Source organism: Mus pahari, chromosome 12, assembly GCF_900095145.1.
Source record: "Mus pahari chromosome 12, PAHARI_EIJ_v1.1, whole genome shotgun sequence".
Classification (NCBI taxonomy): domain Eukaryota; kingdom Metazoa; phylum Chordata; class Mammalia; order Rodentia; family Muridae; genus Mus; species Mus pahari.
The window spans coordinates 26,275,951-26,290,541 of NC_034601.1; the positions used below are offsets into that span (position 1 = coordinate 26,275,951).

At 45.2% G+C, this 14,591-nt stretch overlaps 1 protein-coding gene across 1 annotated transcript in view; it reads right to left on the reverse strand.

The window, feature by feature from the left end:
- Nucleotides 1–12,960, reverse strand: part of Acap2 (ArfGAP with coiled-coil, ankyrin repeat and PH domains 2) — a 109,228-nt gene extending 96,268 nt beyond the window's left edge. The window contains exon 1 of the mRNA XM_029544762.1: nucleotides 12,692–12,960. Within this exon, the coding sequence (XP_029400622.1) occupies nucleotides 12,692–12,744 (53 nt within the window). The 5' untranslated portion in view covers nucleotides 12,745–12,960. The remainder of the gene's footprint in view (nucleotides 1–12,691) is intronic.
- Between the last annotated feature and the right edge of the window lie 1,631 nt (nucleotides 12,961–14,591).

The window sequence follows — 14,591 nt, forward strand, 5'->3', positions numbered from 1 at the left end:
ACAGACAGACAGAGATATAAAATAATGCCATATTTGTATATAACACACACTCTTAGGTGCTTCACAACACTTAGTATGCAAATAGTTGTCATGTTATTTGGGAACAATGACAAGAAAAGTGCTTGTACATATTCACTTCAGACAGTTTTTCTCTTCTAAATATCTTCACTCTGTGTGGGCTGAACTGCAGATACAGAGCCCACAGATACAGAGAGCTAACTGTACTCAACACTACAGTTACAGGGTTGAAGGCAGAGGGAGAGAGGGGAAGGCAGGGGAGGGGCTACCTATAAACAGCATGCAACTTTATGGACACTGAAATCTAAATAATGTTCCTAGATCGTACGATCTCTTTTTTAACTTTTAAAATGTAAAAGCTGAGCTCACAGGCAGAAATAAGGGTGACATAATTTGAAAGAAAGAAAGAAAGAAAGAAAGAAAGAAAGAAAGAAAGAAAGAAAGAAAGAAAGAAAGAAAAGGAAACAGAAACAGGTATGACCTCTTATTTAAAAATTGTTCAGAATTTCAAAATAGGAAAGAAGCACGTTAGTTTGAGCACAGCGTCTTCTGCAAAAGTGTCCCGTGTGACCTCTGCATGTCCATCAGGCAGCGAGGCCACAGCCAGCCAAGCCCTGACATAAGATCACTCAGAAGCAGGGGCAAACTGAAATCAAAATTGCTTCCTACCACTTAATTACTACCCCTGTGTCACATCTGCCCCTTTGTTTCATGTCTCTAAACTGGGCTGACATCAGACACCTCGGCAGCTTATTCTGAGGAATAAACATGGATCTAAGAAGGGCCTAGCATATGTGAAAACCTTCATGCATTTTAGCCATCTCTCTTTGCCTTTGCCGTTGCAGTGCTGGAATCAGTCAGAAGCCTTGCACATCCCTAGCCAGCTTCTGAGCATCCCAGGCCCTGACAACTCTACCTTGATCACTAGATAGCAGTCGCCCTGGCCAAGGCTCTACATTATTTTGCAGAATTCCTCCTCTGCCCTGATAAATAATGCTCTCATAAGCATCCTTGTTTGCATTAACTGTGCCTGCCACACTCACCCTATTATTCCTCAGAAGGCAGAACCAAATGTAAAAATACCAATCAAAACATCTACTTTTTTTTATTCGTTTTTAAAATACGTATGTTCATTAATTGGGGGAATGTATGTGGAGGTCAGAGGACAACCTGTATAGAGGCAGCTCATGTGGTTCCCGGGGATCAAACACACATTTGTCAGGCTTGGTGGCACTTACCTTTACTCACTGAGCCATCTTTCCAGGCCCCAAAATAGATGTTTTTTAAATTGTGAGATATGAGTCAGCAAAACTCAAGACCAGTCTGGGCAAATTAGACCCTATTTCAAGATAAAGAGTAAAAACAGCTCTAAAGCACTTGTCAGGCATACACGAGAAAAGAAGTTCAAACCCCAACATCTCAGTCCCTCTCTCTCTCTCCCTCTCTCTCTCTGAGAGAGAGGGAGAGAGAGAGAGACTTTTCTCTATCCCTTTAGCTGGGTATTAAGAATATCCGTATTAAGAGAATATGATAAAGTTAACATTGCTAGCCCAGGCATAACTCTCAACTGCTTAACTTTCTTTTCTCTTAGAAGTAAACTACTTTGAACATATAACTGCACTAACAATAACAAGCTATAAGAAACCCAAGGTACACGGAAAGAGACAAATGAGATACAGTGTGGAAAGGACAGAGAGATCCAAAAATTCCAGGGCATTGGATGCATGAAATAAAGGAGCCATGCTAGAAGGTGGTTGGGGGGNGGGGGGTGGGGGGGATGAGTCAGAGATGAACCAGCCAGCCAGGCTCTTTTCCAAACTCCCGACTCCTGAATCATAAGCAAAATAAAAGGGCTGTTTTAACTCACTTTAAGTTGTTACACACAACATCCAATAACCAGGCGCCAGTTTAAAGTGCACACTAATCTTTCACGTTATAAATCTCCAGCTCACGGGGCCTTGCAACACCTCTGCTCCAGTGACGGAGAGACCGCTCAAAGCAGCACCTCAGGAATAGCAATCTAGGGCACAAGGCTAGCACCTCAGAAACTTGCTATGTAGCTCAGGATAGACCTCATCTTCTTGCCTCCACCTCTCAAGTGCTATGATTACAAATGTGTGTTACCAAAACCAGCAAGTCTTTAAAAATCACTTACGAGGGCTGGTGAGATGGCTCAGTGGGTAAGAGAAACCCTGTCTCGAAAAACCAAAAAAAAAAAAAAAACAAAACAAAACAAAACAAAAAAACTGATTGTGGGGCTGGAGGGACGGCTCAGCGGTTAAGAGCACTGACTGCTCTTCCGAAGGTCCTGAGTACAGTTCCCAGCAACCACATGGTGGCTCACAACCATCGGTAACAAGATCTGACGCCCTCTTCTGGAATGTCTGAAGACAGCTACAGTTTACTTACATATAATAAATAAATAAATCTTAAAAAAAAAAAAAAAAATATCACTTATGAGCCCAAATTTCATTAGGTGTTCGTTCGTAAGGTTGTTGGGGGTGTTTGGGGCAGTGGGTGAGACAAAACTTAGAAGGGATTTTCAGCTTCTTATGGAACAGAACACTAAATTAAAGTAACTCCTAACACCTGTAAGTTAAAAGCCATTTATAAATAAAATAAAAATAAAAGGAAGAAATGTCAACAAGAAAAGTTTTGGTTTTTTTTATTTACCTATTTCTGGCTCACACTACAAAAATCAAAATGGTTCGTCCTGTTAAGTTTAGCTTCCTATGAGTAAATAAACCAGTATATACTCTGACCATAATTTGAAAAATACACGATTAAATTCCAGTATTCTTCCCCTAGTGTTCTAGCAGGTAAACAGCACTTGCTGATCTTGCAGGGGACCCACGTGGCAGCTCCCAGGTGACTGATGTCCTCTTCTGCCCCCTCGGGCACCAGGCAAACACACGGTGCACACATATACCTGCAGGCAAGCACTCATACACATAAAATACAAATAAACAAATCTTCAGAATCAAGTTCTATGAATGTTGTCTCTGAAAATACCTACTGCAGCCATGCTACTTCTTGTGACGTGTGAAGTCACCCAACGCCTTCGTGCTGCGGCAGGCAAGATGACATGCATCAGGCTCACAATGACCTTCAGGCCACCCTGGACTGCGAGCCCAGTTGTGCTGGGTAGTGAATGTGAGGAACAAATATCAAGCATTTAGAATCCTCAACTCTTGCTTCTACTGAGTTCTTCCAGATCAGCCGAGACTTGCTTTAGATGGGATCTAAATCTAATTTCTTCATTATGACTGAAAATGTGTCAGCAGTTCTTCATCAATAGATGCAACCTCTGCTGATGGTTACAGTTCTCAACCCAAACATAACACCTAAATCTGCATGACTGTCCCTTATGTGCAGTCGAATAGCTGAAGTCTTCACTTATGCTCAACACTGCTTGCCCTGGCACACTGCAACCCATTAGAAAACATTCTCTGGGGCTAGCGAGATGGCTTAGCAGGTAAGAGCACTAACTGATCTTCCGAAGGTCCTAAGTTCAAATCCCAGCAACCACATGGTGGCTCACAACCACCCAAAATGAGATCTGACACCCTCTTCTGGTGTGTCTGAAGTCAGCTACAGTGTACTTATGTATAATAATAAATAAATATTAAAAAAAGAAAGAAAAAATAAAACATTCTCTGTTCAAGTTCCACCACAAGGCTTCTCCCATCATAACTAGATTTTACTACATGTTATGTCCATAGCTATAATTTTATTACATTTACTTGTTTATGTATAGTACTAATATGGAGGGCACAGGACAACTCAGTAGAGCCAGTTCTCAGGAATCAAACAGGTCATCAGGCTCAGTGGCAAGTGCCTTTACCTGCTGAGCCATCTCACCGGCCCAATGTCTGTAACTTCTGCTGAACAGCAAAACTCACAAAAATTTACTTTTCTAATTAGATGTGGTAGCTCACATCTGTAATCCCAGAACAAAAGGCTGAGGCAGGATTGCTATGGTTCTAGCATAGCAGAAACTACAGAGTGAGACTCTGCCAAAAACCAAAACACGGGCCAGCAAGATTTCTCATCAGGTAAAGCAGCTGCTTGTCACCAGGCCTGACCACCACAGTGCAGACCGGAGCCCACAGGACAGGAGAGAAATGACTCTTACAGGTTATGTTCTCTCTCTCTCTCTCTCTCTCTCTCTCTCTCTCTCTCTCTCTCTCTCACACACACACACACACACACACACACACACACACACACACAGTTTCTACACTCACAATTCCAGAGTAAAGGTATTTTAAATATTTTGAAAAGCATTCTGTAAGTGGACACAGCTGTTTCTATCATACAGACAGTTTGATACGAGTCTCGCTGTCTCTTCTCACATGTGAAGCACTTTACAACGAGTAAGGTAGAGTCAGGAGACTCAGTCACACCACTGCTGCTCGGACCTAAGCAGAAACCACTTAAAGGAGGAAGAACTTATTTGAGCTCTGCCTACCACAGCAGGAAGCTACAAAGCAGCTCACAGACGCAGAGGCAGAGCAGAGAGGAAGGAACTGAGGACTACATAGCCTTCGAAGTTACACCAGCCATGCCTAGTCCGCCCCGGAGGCTCCACCTCACAAAGTGTCTACACTCTCCAAAACACAGCCACCATCAACGGACCAAGCATTCAACACAAAGCTAATGGAGGTTACTTCATGCTCAAAGCATAACATTTTACGCCTGGCTTCCATGCTGCAAAAGAAACTTAGCTCCCTCTCAGAATCATAATGGTTCCTAGACTGCACAGAAGAACAAATGCAAAATGCTGTCTCCACCATCCTGGAGTCTCCAGTGCAGCTTCCCCTCAGACTGCCACACAATCTGCCTTCGCAGACTCCCACCCTGCCACACAGCTCCCAGCCTTCCCTCTGAGATCCTGCTAGATGTCTCCATAACCCATCAACCACGATCACACGGATGATGACCAGGTCTGTACCCCCTTGGACCATCACATGGCTGCACTGGCTTCCTGGGCAACAAAGTACAGTGAAATGAAATCACTTTCCTAGGCTGCAGTCTGCAAGCCACCTGCCTGGGCAATGCTCTCGTCTCAAGTGAAAGTTTCTTAATGAATTTACTCATCTATGCCCTTGAGCCTTCACTGGTTGAAGTCCTAGCCAATTCTGGGGAAGCCCTTAGGGCTAAAAGTAGCCAGTGATGACTATGCCACAGAACGCTAGAGTGCCCTAAAAAAACTCCCTCGGCCACAACTAGTCCACCTCCCACCAAGTCTCAGGCCATGAACAGAATGTGTAATGGATCCTCAACAGCCAATTCCCCGAGGAGTTCTTCATCCTAAAGTCTTGAGAGCCTGGCTTCAGCGTTATTCTGTGTTATTCTCAGCTTTCTGGTCTTCTGAGCTCCCGCCATGGCCAACCACTAACCTATTTATAGCACTAGAGCCCCCGTAGCCCAATCCACCAAACTTTTCCACAGCCCTCCCATAAACCAGTTCCCACAGGCTTCTGAACCACACCATAAGGTAGTCATGGCAATGGCCCTACTTCTCTAGTACCAATATTCTGTATCAGTCAGTTTCACATCACTGGGACTAAAATCTCTGATTTAAACAACGTATGAGTGGAGGGATTTATCTGTGCTTGTGGCTTCAAAGGATTCACCCACAGTTGCTCAGCCCTGTGGACAGAACACCACAGTGATAGACACAGAGGAAGCTATGTGCCTTACGATAGGTAAATGGAAAGAAGAGCTAACAGGGGAACCGGGGGAAACCTACTTCTTGCAACCAGCCCCAATCTCCAAAGTTATCTACTCCCCATGACAGCACTGCTGCTGTGGATCAAAAACTCAACACACACATGAGCATCTGCGGACAGTTCACACTCACACATACTACTGCACATCTCAGCAACCTCAGAATGAGCTCCTTCTCTTCTCTCCTCCTGGAGAATGTTTGTCTTTTCACATAAACGAAGCACTTTATGGTTTCTTTTTGGTATTTCTAGATGTCCACTATTCCTGCACTTTCACACACTCTGGGCCACTAATAAGTAAAATAAAGACTGCTTGACCACAGACACTACACTACTACCCAGTCCATCTGACAGTTAAGACAGCTAAGTAGCATTCACTGTAAACACACACTGGGAAAGGAGGAACTTACATCCCAGCTGGATAGAGAAGGGTAACAGGGGATTTCTTTCACCATACTACTTGGGAACATGGCCCGGTTAGTAACCGCCACCTGCAGATGCGTGAGGACCTGAGTTGGGATTTCTAATACTAAAGTAAAGGCAGACATGCAGACAAGCTGTCTGTAACCAGGAGGATAAGGGCAGCCAAACGCCTGGGGCTCATCAGCCAGCCAGTCACCCTAGCCAAATCCATGAGCTCCAGGTTCAGTGAGAGAATATAAGGTAGAACACACCCCAGTCACAAAACAGAAATCAAGCTCTAACTGTACTGGAGGTTTCCTTCTTGCTGGCCAGCCCTCTCCTCCTGACCAGGACAGTCTACGAAGGCTGCTGAGGAAGAACTGCCAACAACAGTCCCACTCATCTGTGAGCCAGTCCACAAATCCACCAGCCAGCCATGCAAGCTGTGTCCACTGCTGCAGTAACAGTGTCTGCTGTGGGCAACCAACCATCTTCTGCTTGGACATGGGGAGTCACATCTGGTCCATGGCAGCAGATGTCATAGGCCCTAAGAGGGAAGCTACTGCTGCGGTTCTGCTAAATGGACATGATGTGTCCATCCAATTATCACCTAAACAACTCAGCTGATGCCTACAGATAGTATTGCTATCAACTGTTGCAGAAATGAGGTACCCGTGTCTTCCCCACGAAGGCTCATGGGACAGCAGCAGAGAGAATGTCAGAGGAAGTAGAGAGCAGTGTGGAATGATGACTTCCAGGCACAGATGGAGGAGGTAGCACTTAGACGGAGAGCAGCTGTGATCACCTGCACAAGGTGTGCACAAGAGTAAGACTGTCAACAGCCTGTCACAGAGAACAGAGGGGCCCAAGGGTTCCACCACTCCCTGAGGATGCAGCACAGTTAATGGTTGATGGGGAAGGGGAGACATTTTCTTCAGTGGTGTAACTGGAAGGGGCCTGTGCTCCTGAGGGCACCCCAAAGGATCACGCAGACATGAAGGGAGAGAAGAGCCAAAAGTGAAAAGAAAGGAGATAAGTGGGAGGGGAATACTGAAGGGTGACAATGGATGACAGTAATGAAAGCCATTAACCCATTATTATATATAACAAAGAAAAAGAAAAAATAATAAGGTAAAGAGCAATCCAGGAAGACTCCAACCCCATGGCCTTGAATGCATACACATATGCACACACCTCTGTGAACACATGTATACAACACACATGCACACAAAAAAAAAATTCAAAAAACACCATGAATGTTCTAGTTTATACTTTCTAGAACTTTCCATCTACAGATTTCTATTTTATTATTTCTATTCTATTTACACAAGGGAGGGCTGGTGTGTGCCATGCACAGATGTGGAGTCAGAACACACCCCTGGCTATTGTGTGCCATGGCACAGATTTGGAATCAGAACACACCTCTGGAGCTGCCTTCTCTTCTCTCCTTGCACCTTCACTTGGGCTCCATGAATCCAAGTCAAGTCATCAGGCTTGTACACCTGGAACCGCTGGGCCGTCGAGCTGGCCCCATTTACTACTTCCCAGACCAAGATTCATCCCGATAACTGAATCCTTGAAACAATGTTTTAGAAATTATTTGTATCAGCACACAGAGCCATCATTTTAAGTTTACACTATTAACAAAGTCAAAATATTCAACTATTTTTTTAATATTTGATGCATTTAACACTAATGTCTAGTGTTAATATTTTTTGAGTTTTGTGGTAAGGATGATTCCGAGTTTCAGTCAGGTATGGGGGAGCTCTCCTGTAATCCCGCACATGGAAAGCAGGAGCGCAGAATTTCAGTCTGAGCTACACAATGACTCTGCCTGAAGAAAATAATAATAGTAATAATTCTACTTCACAAAATATGTTAGCTATGAAAAGATCCAGAATAAGGTCTGGCACACCAGAAAAATTTGCATATATTTCTGTCAACTTAAATTGATTGAATTGAATGAAAAATTAGAAACAGCAATAAGAAATATCAGGACTCATGACTCCGGTACATGTTCATTTCATCCTACCACTTCTAAGATAAAAGCACATTTCCTGTTACCCTTCTGCCCACTCTATTATTACTGTAGAAGGTACCGTTGTCAACGAGTTTTGTCTGTTCAAAGAAGGGATATAAAATGGCAAATCAGCCAGGACTGAGACCAGCTTCACTGCAAAATACAACTAAGGTTACACAGCTGTGTTTTGTTGCAGTGTGTTTCACCCACTAAAACTTCTCATCCGAAACATCCTGTTAAAAGATTTTATTCTATGCCAGGTGGTGTGGTGTGGTGTATGTCTTTAATGCCCATCCTGGGGAAGCAGAGGCAGGTGGATCTCTGAGTTCAAGGCCAGCATTGTATACTATGTAAATTCCAGGACAGCCAAAAAGCCACTCAAAGGAGAAACTTTGTCTCAAAAACAAAACAAAACAAACAAACAAAAGTATCATCCTATCGCCCTAGGGAGCCACGGACTCACAATCTTTATGCCTCTGGCACCAAGGTACTGGGGCTGTAGTGATGACCCAACACCCCCAGCTTAGAAATGATTTGGATTACAAGTCCTGAAAATTCAAACAAAGGACTACTTATAGCTCCAGCCCAAATTCAAACTTCAGTAAATACTAATTAAAATGTCTCTGCCTCCCAAACATTCCCTCTAGAAAAAAAAAGTACACTTAGATACATTTACATTCTTCCAGACTTTTATAACAAGATTTTGACCTTTAAGTTTTTAAACTGGTATTCTTAAAAACTAAAAATAGAACCCAAAGTTACACAATGAAATGTGTCTTCCAATCCACTAGCAAAATCCAGAATGCCCAGCCCTGAAATGCAGGAGAAAACCATTTCAACTGCAACATCCTTTTCTCCCTACTTCAGTCAAACCCCTCCTACTTCCTCATCAGTTTAACAGGAAAATGAATGCTTTAACCTTGAATAGTGATGACTCTTTTCTTCAGCTAATCTGAGTTCGGTATTAAGTCTATAGCACCTAAGGAAGTTACAAGAAAATGCTATAGTCAAATGCCTTAAGATTCACCTTGTGAAGACTTTTTTTATGTCAGCTTCATTATTTAAAAGCATGCAAATAAATAGAAACAATTAATTGGCCCAGAGTCTACACAACTCAATGAACTTCTATACAGTTAAAATTCATATATTTGACAGTAGAAAAGTATTAGTCAATAAGAGTATAACATTTCTGATTTTTTTTTCTTTTTTTTTCTTTTTTTTTTTTACTATTTTATGTGTATGGATGTTTTACCTGCATGTGTGTTTGTGCACCACATGTGTGCCTTGTGCCCAGAAGAGGGCATTGTGTCCCTGGAACTGAAGTTACAGACCATCTGGGTGGGCATGTAGGTGGTAGGAATCCAACCCAGGTCCACTTGAAGACCAGCCAGTGCTCTTACCAGCTGAGCTGTCTCTCCAGTCCCAAAGTGAATAAGGGGGTGGGGGGGTTAAGAAATTAAAGTCAAAGACCAGCCCTCAGAATTTCTTCTGTTTTCCTTATTTTTCTTGGTAACAGCAAATAACTAAGTTTTGTTTTGTTCGCATTTGTCTATGTGCATGGTATGCATGTGTGTGTTTGTATGTATATGGGGGGGGGAGGTGTATGTACATATAGAGACCAGAGGTGGATGTTCCTCCATCCTTCTCCACTTGATCCCAAAGCACTCTGATTCCAAGTCTAGCAAGCCAGCTTGTTAACCTAGCTGGCCAATGATCCATCTCTGCCTCCTGAGGCTGACACTGCCAACCCAGGAGTTACAAGCGTGCTGGGATCCATATTCCAACCCCCAGTGACTGCACAGTCAATGTGCTACCCACTGAGCAACCTCAGCCCAAGTAACAGGGCTCTTGTTAGCTGTCCAGGCTAGCCTCCAACTCACAATCCCCCTGCCTCACCCTCTGAAGTAGATGGACTTACAGGCATCAGTCACTCATTCCCACAGCTCACGGACTCTCTATTTTGATATGCTTCAATACAGCACTCAAAATCCACCTATTCAATTAAATCAACTCGGTCCACTATATACATGATGTGAACAACTACTGAAGTATCCCTATTCAGATACAATACAAATCTATACAGTGGCAGAGTCATGGAAAGTTACAATTATTGAGAATGTGAACAATGGGGGTTGAATTTCTTGGCACTGTTCTCTATTGTGAATCTAATCTAGGCCCCTAAATAAATACAAGATTCGGGAGCTCTTGGAGCTATGGTGTCTGTGCCCAGTTTTTGGCAGACAATAACTGGAATGCCAGAAGCTTAAAATCCTAGAAATCTCTGTCTTCTTAAAATAGAGCAAATATTATAATCAAGTTGAACAAAAAAAAGTTCACCATATCACACCATACGACCTGGTATCTCTAATTCTTAACTCATATTCAAGGGTTACTTTAAAAATTAAAGTGTCACATGGCATGTGACCAACAGCAATGGCTAGAATAGAAGCCTACTCAAGGCTCTTCCCTTAACTTGCCTTTTTCTTTCTTTCTTTCTTTTTTCAAATCAAATTTATCCAAAATCAGGAGAGCACAAAGAAAAATACTGTGGTTACTTGGCATGAAGACACACAGCTTGACGAATGGGGAGATGTCTCAGTTGTTACTGCTTGCCAGCCACATAAACCTAAGTAACTGGGTTTGACTTCCCCAAAACATATGTTTAAAAAGACCCGGGAGCATCACCACACCTATAATCCCAGAGCAGGGGAGACAACGATGGGAGAATCCCTAAGTACTGCTGGCCAGCCAGTCTAGCCAAGTCAGCAAGCCTGGGCTTCAGCGGGAGATGGCACAAAAGTCAGCCAGGTGAGAAGCAACTGAGGAAGACAGCAAATGACTACCTCTGGCACACTCGCGGGGGGGGGTGGGGGGTGGCGCGCGCACACACACACACAGAGAGAGAGAGAGAGAGAGAGAGAGAGAGAAAGAGAGAGAGAGAGATAAACAGCTGAAATCACAGAAGCAAAAAATTTCACAATAAACAGAACTTTCTACGGTATTGTTTTAAAATTACTTCATCTGCTGCCCAGAGAATAAAGCACACCTCCAAAGGCTGCCCTAAACAATCTGTTTGTGTCCTGGGGGCCCAGGACATAAAACTGTCAAAATCGGATGGCATCAACAGTAAAGAAATTAAGTCCAGAGCTGGGTTTTGTTTGCAAGCTTTTCAAATAAAACTTGTCCCTAGAAAGGAGCAAAAGGCAAAGCCAGCGTGTCCTTAAATTTCCTCCAAGTTCCTCCCTCTGCACTTCTTCTCCTTCCTCTTCTTGGAGAAGAGCATGGGATGCCAAATTAACAGTCAGAAGGCTGAGAACAGTCAGTTCCCGGAGGGTGCAAGAATTTACAATGCGCGCCTGGCAGGGAGCTCGGTGGACGCGCGCGCACGCGCGTGTATACACACACACACACATACACACACACACATACCATACACACACCACACACAAGCCAAAGCTCAGAGGAAGCTTTCGAGAAATGTCACTATGTAACAAGTTTTAAGATCTTATTAAGGCCTCAGGCCAGCCCTATCCAGCACAGTGTAAAACACAACCTAGAAAAGCTCCATTCTCCAAACCAAGAGTTTGCTCTAATACTCAAAAGGGAAAGAACACAGATTCTGGACCCCCTCAGTACTGCCGCCTCTCACGTGGAAGGCTGGCCAGCCCATGTGAATCCAAAATGCCACCACATCAGTTTTGTGACAGATCCACTGGGAGCATCCAACTGTGATCCAGGGCTCTCCAGGCCGCGGGAAGAGGAACAAATGCAATCTTCGGGGCCCTCCTACTTCCGTTCTCAAAACAGAAATGCTGTCTTCGCCTACTCAGCCCTGCACCTCTTCCAAAAGCTTCGACGGAAAGCAGAGCAGACCGTGGCGGTCAAGGGTGGCTAGAATAGGTGGTTCAAAGCCCCCCAGTCCCGACTCCATCGAATCTGCCTCCAGCGCTGCCCTCTCCTCCCGAACCCGGAGCGGCGGAGTAGCGGGAAGAGGAACTAAGTGACCCGCAAAGATGCCCAGAAAGCTTGCGCGCAGAGGGGGTGGGGAGGTGGGCGCCGACGCGCAGCGGAAGGAAAGGGTGAGGAAGAGCGCTAGAGCGGGACGCGACTTTAAGGATTCGGCAGTGCCCTGGCTCCGGGAGAAGCGGCGGCGAGCCAAGGCTGAGGAGGCGACGTCCCCTCTCGGCCACGCCTCGGACTGCAGGCAAAAGGCTGCGGCCCGCCCCGTCGGAAGGCGCGGACTGCGGGCCCGGGTACTCCCGGGGCAGGCTGGTGCACCTGGGGTGGGCGGTGCACTCAGATCTGCGGGTGCACCCCGGGTCGGTGGGTGCTGCCGGGGGCTGGAGGGTATTCCCAGATCAGACGATGCTCCCGCAGCCGACGGGCGCTACCGGGGCTAGCGACTGCTCCCCGGGTCAACGAGTGATCATGGGGTCAGCGGCCGCTCCCCAAGACCGGCTCTCACGCCCCGCCGCCAGGATAGGCAGCTCCGGGAGGCACTAGGAGACACGGCGGTTACCTGAAGCGGGGCGAGTCCTTCAGACACTCCTCGAAATCCACCGTCATCTTCATCTTGCCTCCGCCTGGCCTCACAGGTAACGCCGGAGGATCCGCGGGAGCTGCGGGACCTGGGTAGCGGTGGCACCGGGATCCGGGAGGCGTCGGCGGGCGCTCGGCTGCCTCTAGGGCTGCGCGGAGCTGCGGAGGGCGCTGCGCTCCCTGGGCATAGCAGCCGCGAAGACTGCAACGGCTCGGCAGGCCTTGGCCGCCTCTTCCTCCGCCCCAGCTGAGCGCCGGCCGGGGAAAACGCCCCGGAGTGACAGCCGCGGCCACCAGCCACCGAGCCGCGGCCCCGGGAGGAGCTTCCGGCAGCACCGCCCGCGGGAGGTGCACGGCCACTGCAACAGCCAACCGCGGTGCACAGGCGTCGTTAGGCGGGATGCATGGGTTGCTAGGAGGCCGATCGCGCAGGCGCCTTGAGAAGGAAGTCACGTGGCCTGCCTCGTTCTCTCCACCCCTCGCCCCGCCCTCGGGTCGTAAAGGAAGTACTCTTTAAAGCAGCTTTGGCAGCAGTCTATAGAGGTCTGGGAGCAGGAATTGTAACACGGGAGAGACTAGACTAAGCCTTTCAGTTTAGAGAAACAGAGCAGGAGATGCGTGAAGGCACCTTTGATAACCTATTGCTTATTGATTCCACCACTTAATAATTTGGAAATTGCTCCTACATACATCTTTTGATATAATCAGAGACCATTTCCTGAAAGAAAGTGCAATGGCTAAATTATATTAAAATCACCTTTGAAAGTATGGGAGTATCCGTAAAAATGCATAAGTGGAATGTTTTAAGCCAGTGGCTATGAAAACCTAGAGATAAACTTCTAGGGTTATCATCTAGCTTTCCCACTTAAAAATAACAGCCCCATCTGCTAGAACAGTCCAGTTGACACAGTGCCACATAGTAATCATCCTGTAAGTGTTGGTTGATAATCATTGCACTACTGTCTTCTTTACAGGTTTAATCAAAGGTCAGGCCTCAGCCAGCTCACATTTGCTATCTAAAGTCTATATAACCTTTGACCATTTGCTTGTGTTAGAGAGTTACCACATGCTATTTTTTGTAACCTCCAGCTATACCTTGATCTCTTCTCCACATTGAGAAAGTACCAGGAAAATGCTGAAACTTTTCAAAGAATACACAAGCATGATATAATGTTTCTTTTTTTCCTTGGAAACTTGATTTCACTTTTTTAATTGAATTTTACATGTCTATGATAGACATAGGTCCTCTAGATAGCTACTAACTACATACTATTAAATGCTCAATGTCCTCCAATGTATCAGCTGGTCAGACTAATCTTTTCAAGGATTGTAAGTTTACCAAGAGAATTAGCCAGTTACACTACACTGAAGTGCATTGATGATTTGTGATAACTAATCGGCATATATAATTTGTTGTGTCAGTGTTTCATCATTCTGTTGCAAGACCCTTAAAAATGGTATTTGCGGCGGGGATCAAATAAAAATTCAACTGCAGGAGTATATGTTAAATATGAGGCTAATGTAGGCTACAAAGTGACATCCTGTCTCAAAAACCATAGACATAGTAACAAACACCCTGTGCTGCTAGCACAAAACCAGGCAGGGAGAGCATTGGGGTAGCACTGAGAATCAGAATGATAAGCACACACTTACACCACCAAAGCTCTGACAGAGATGTCCAAAGCTCGGGAAGACACGCAACATCTACCTCTCTACCACAGGTACTTGCACCACACCTGAGCACAGACACATGCATAAACCACAAGCCTACCCCCACCCCAAAAAAAAGCTTCTATATAGCATTTTTTATTTAAATTTTTTTTTAAAAAAATCTATGTAAAGAGACAGCCTAAAGAAGGGAGAATAGTATCTATAATCTG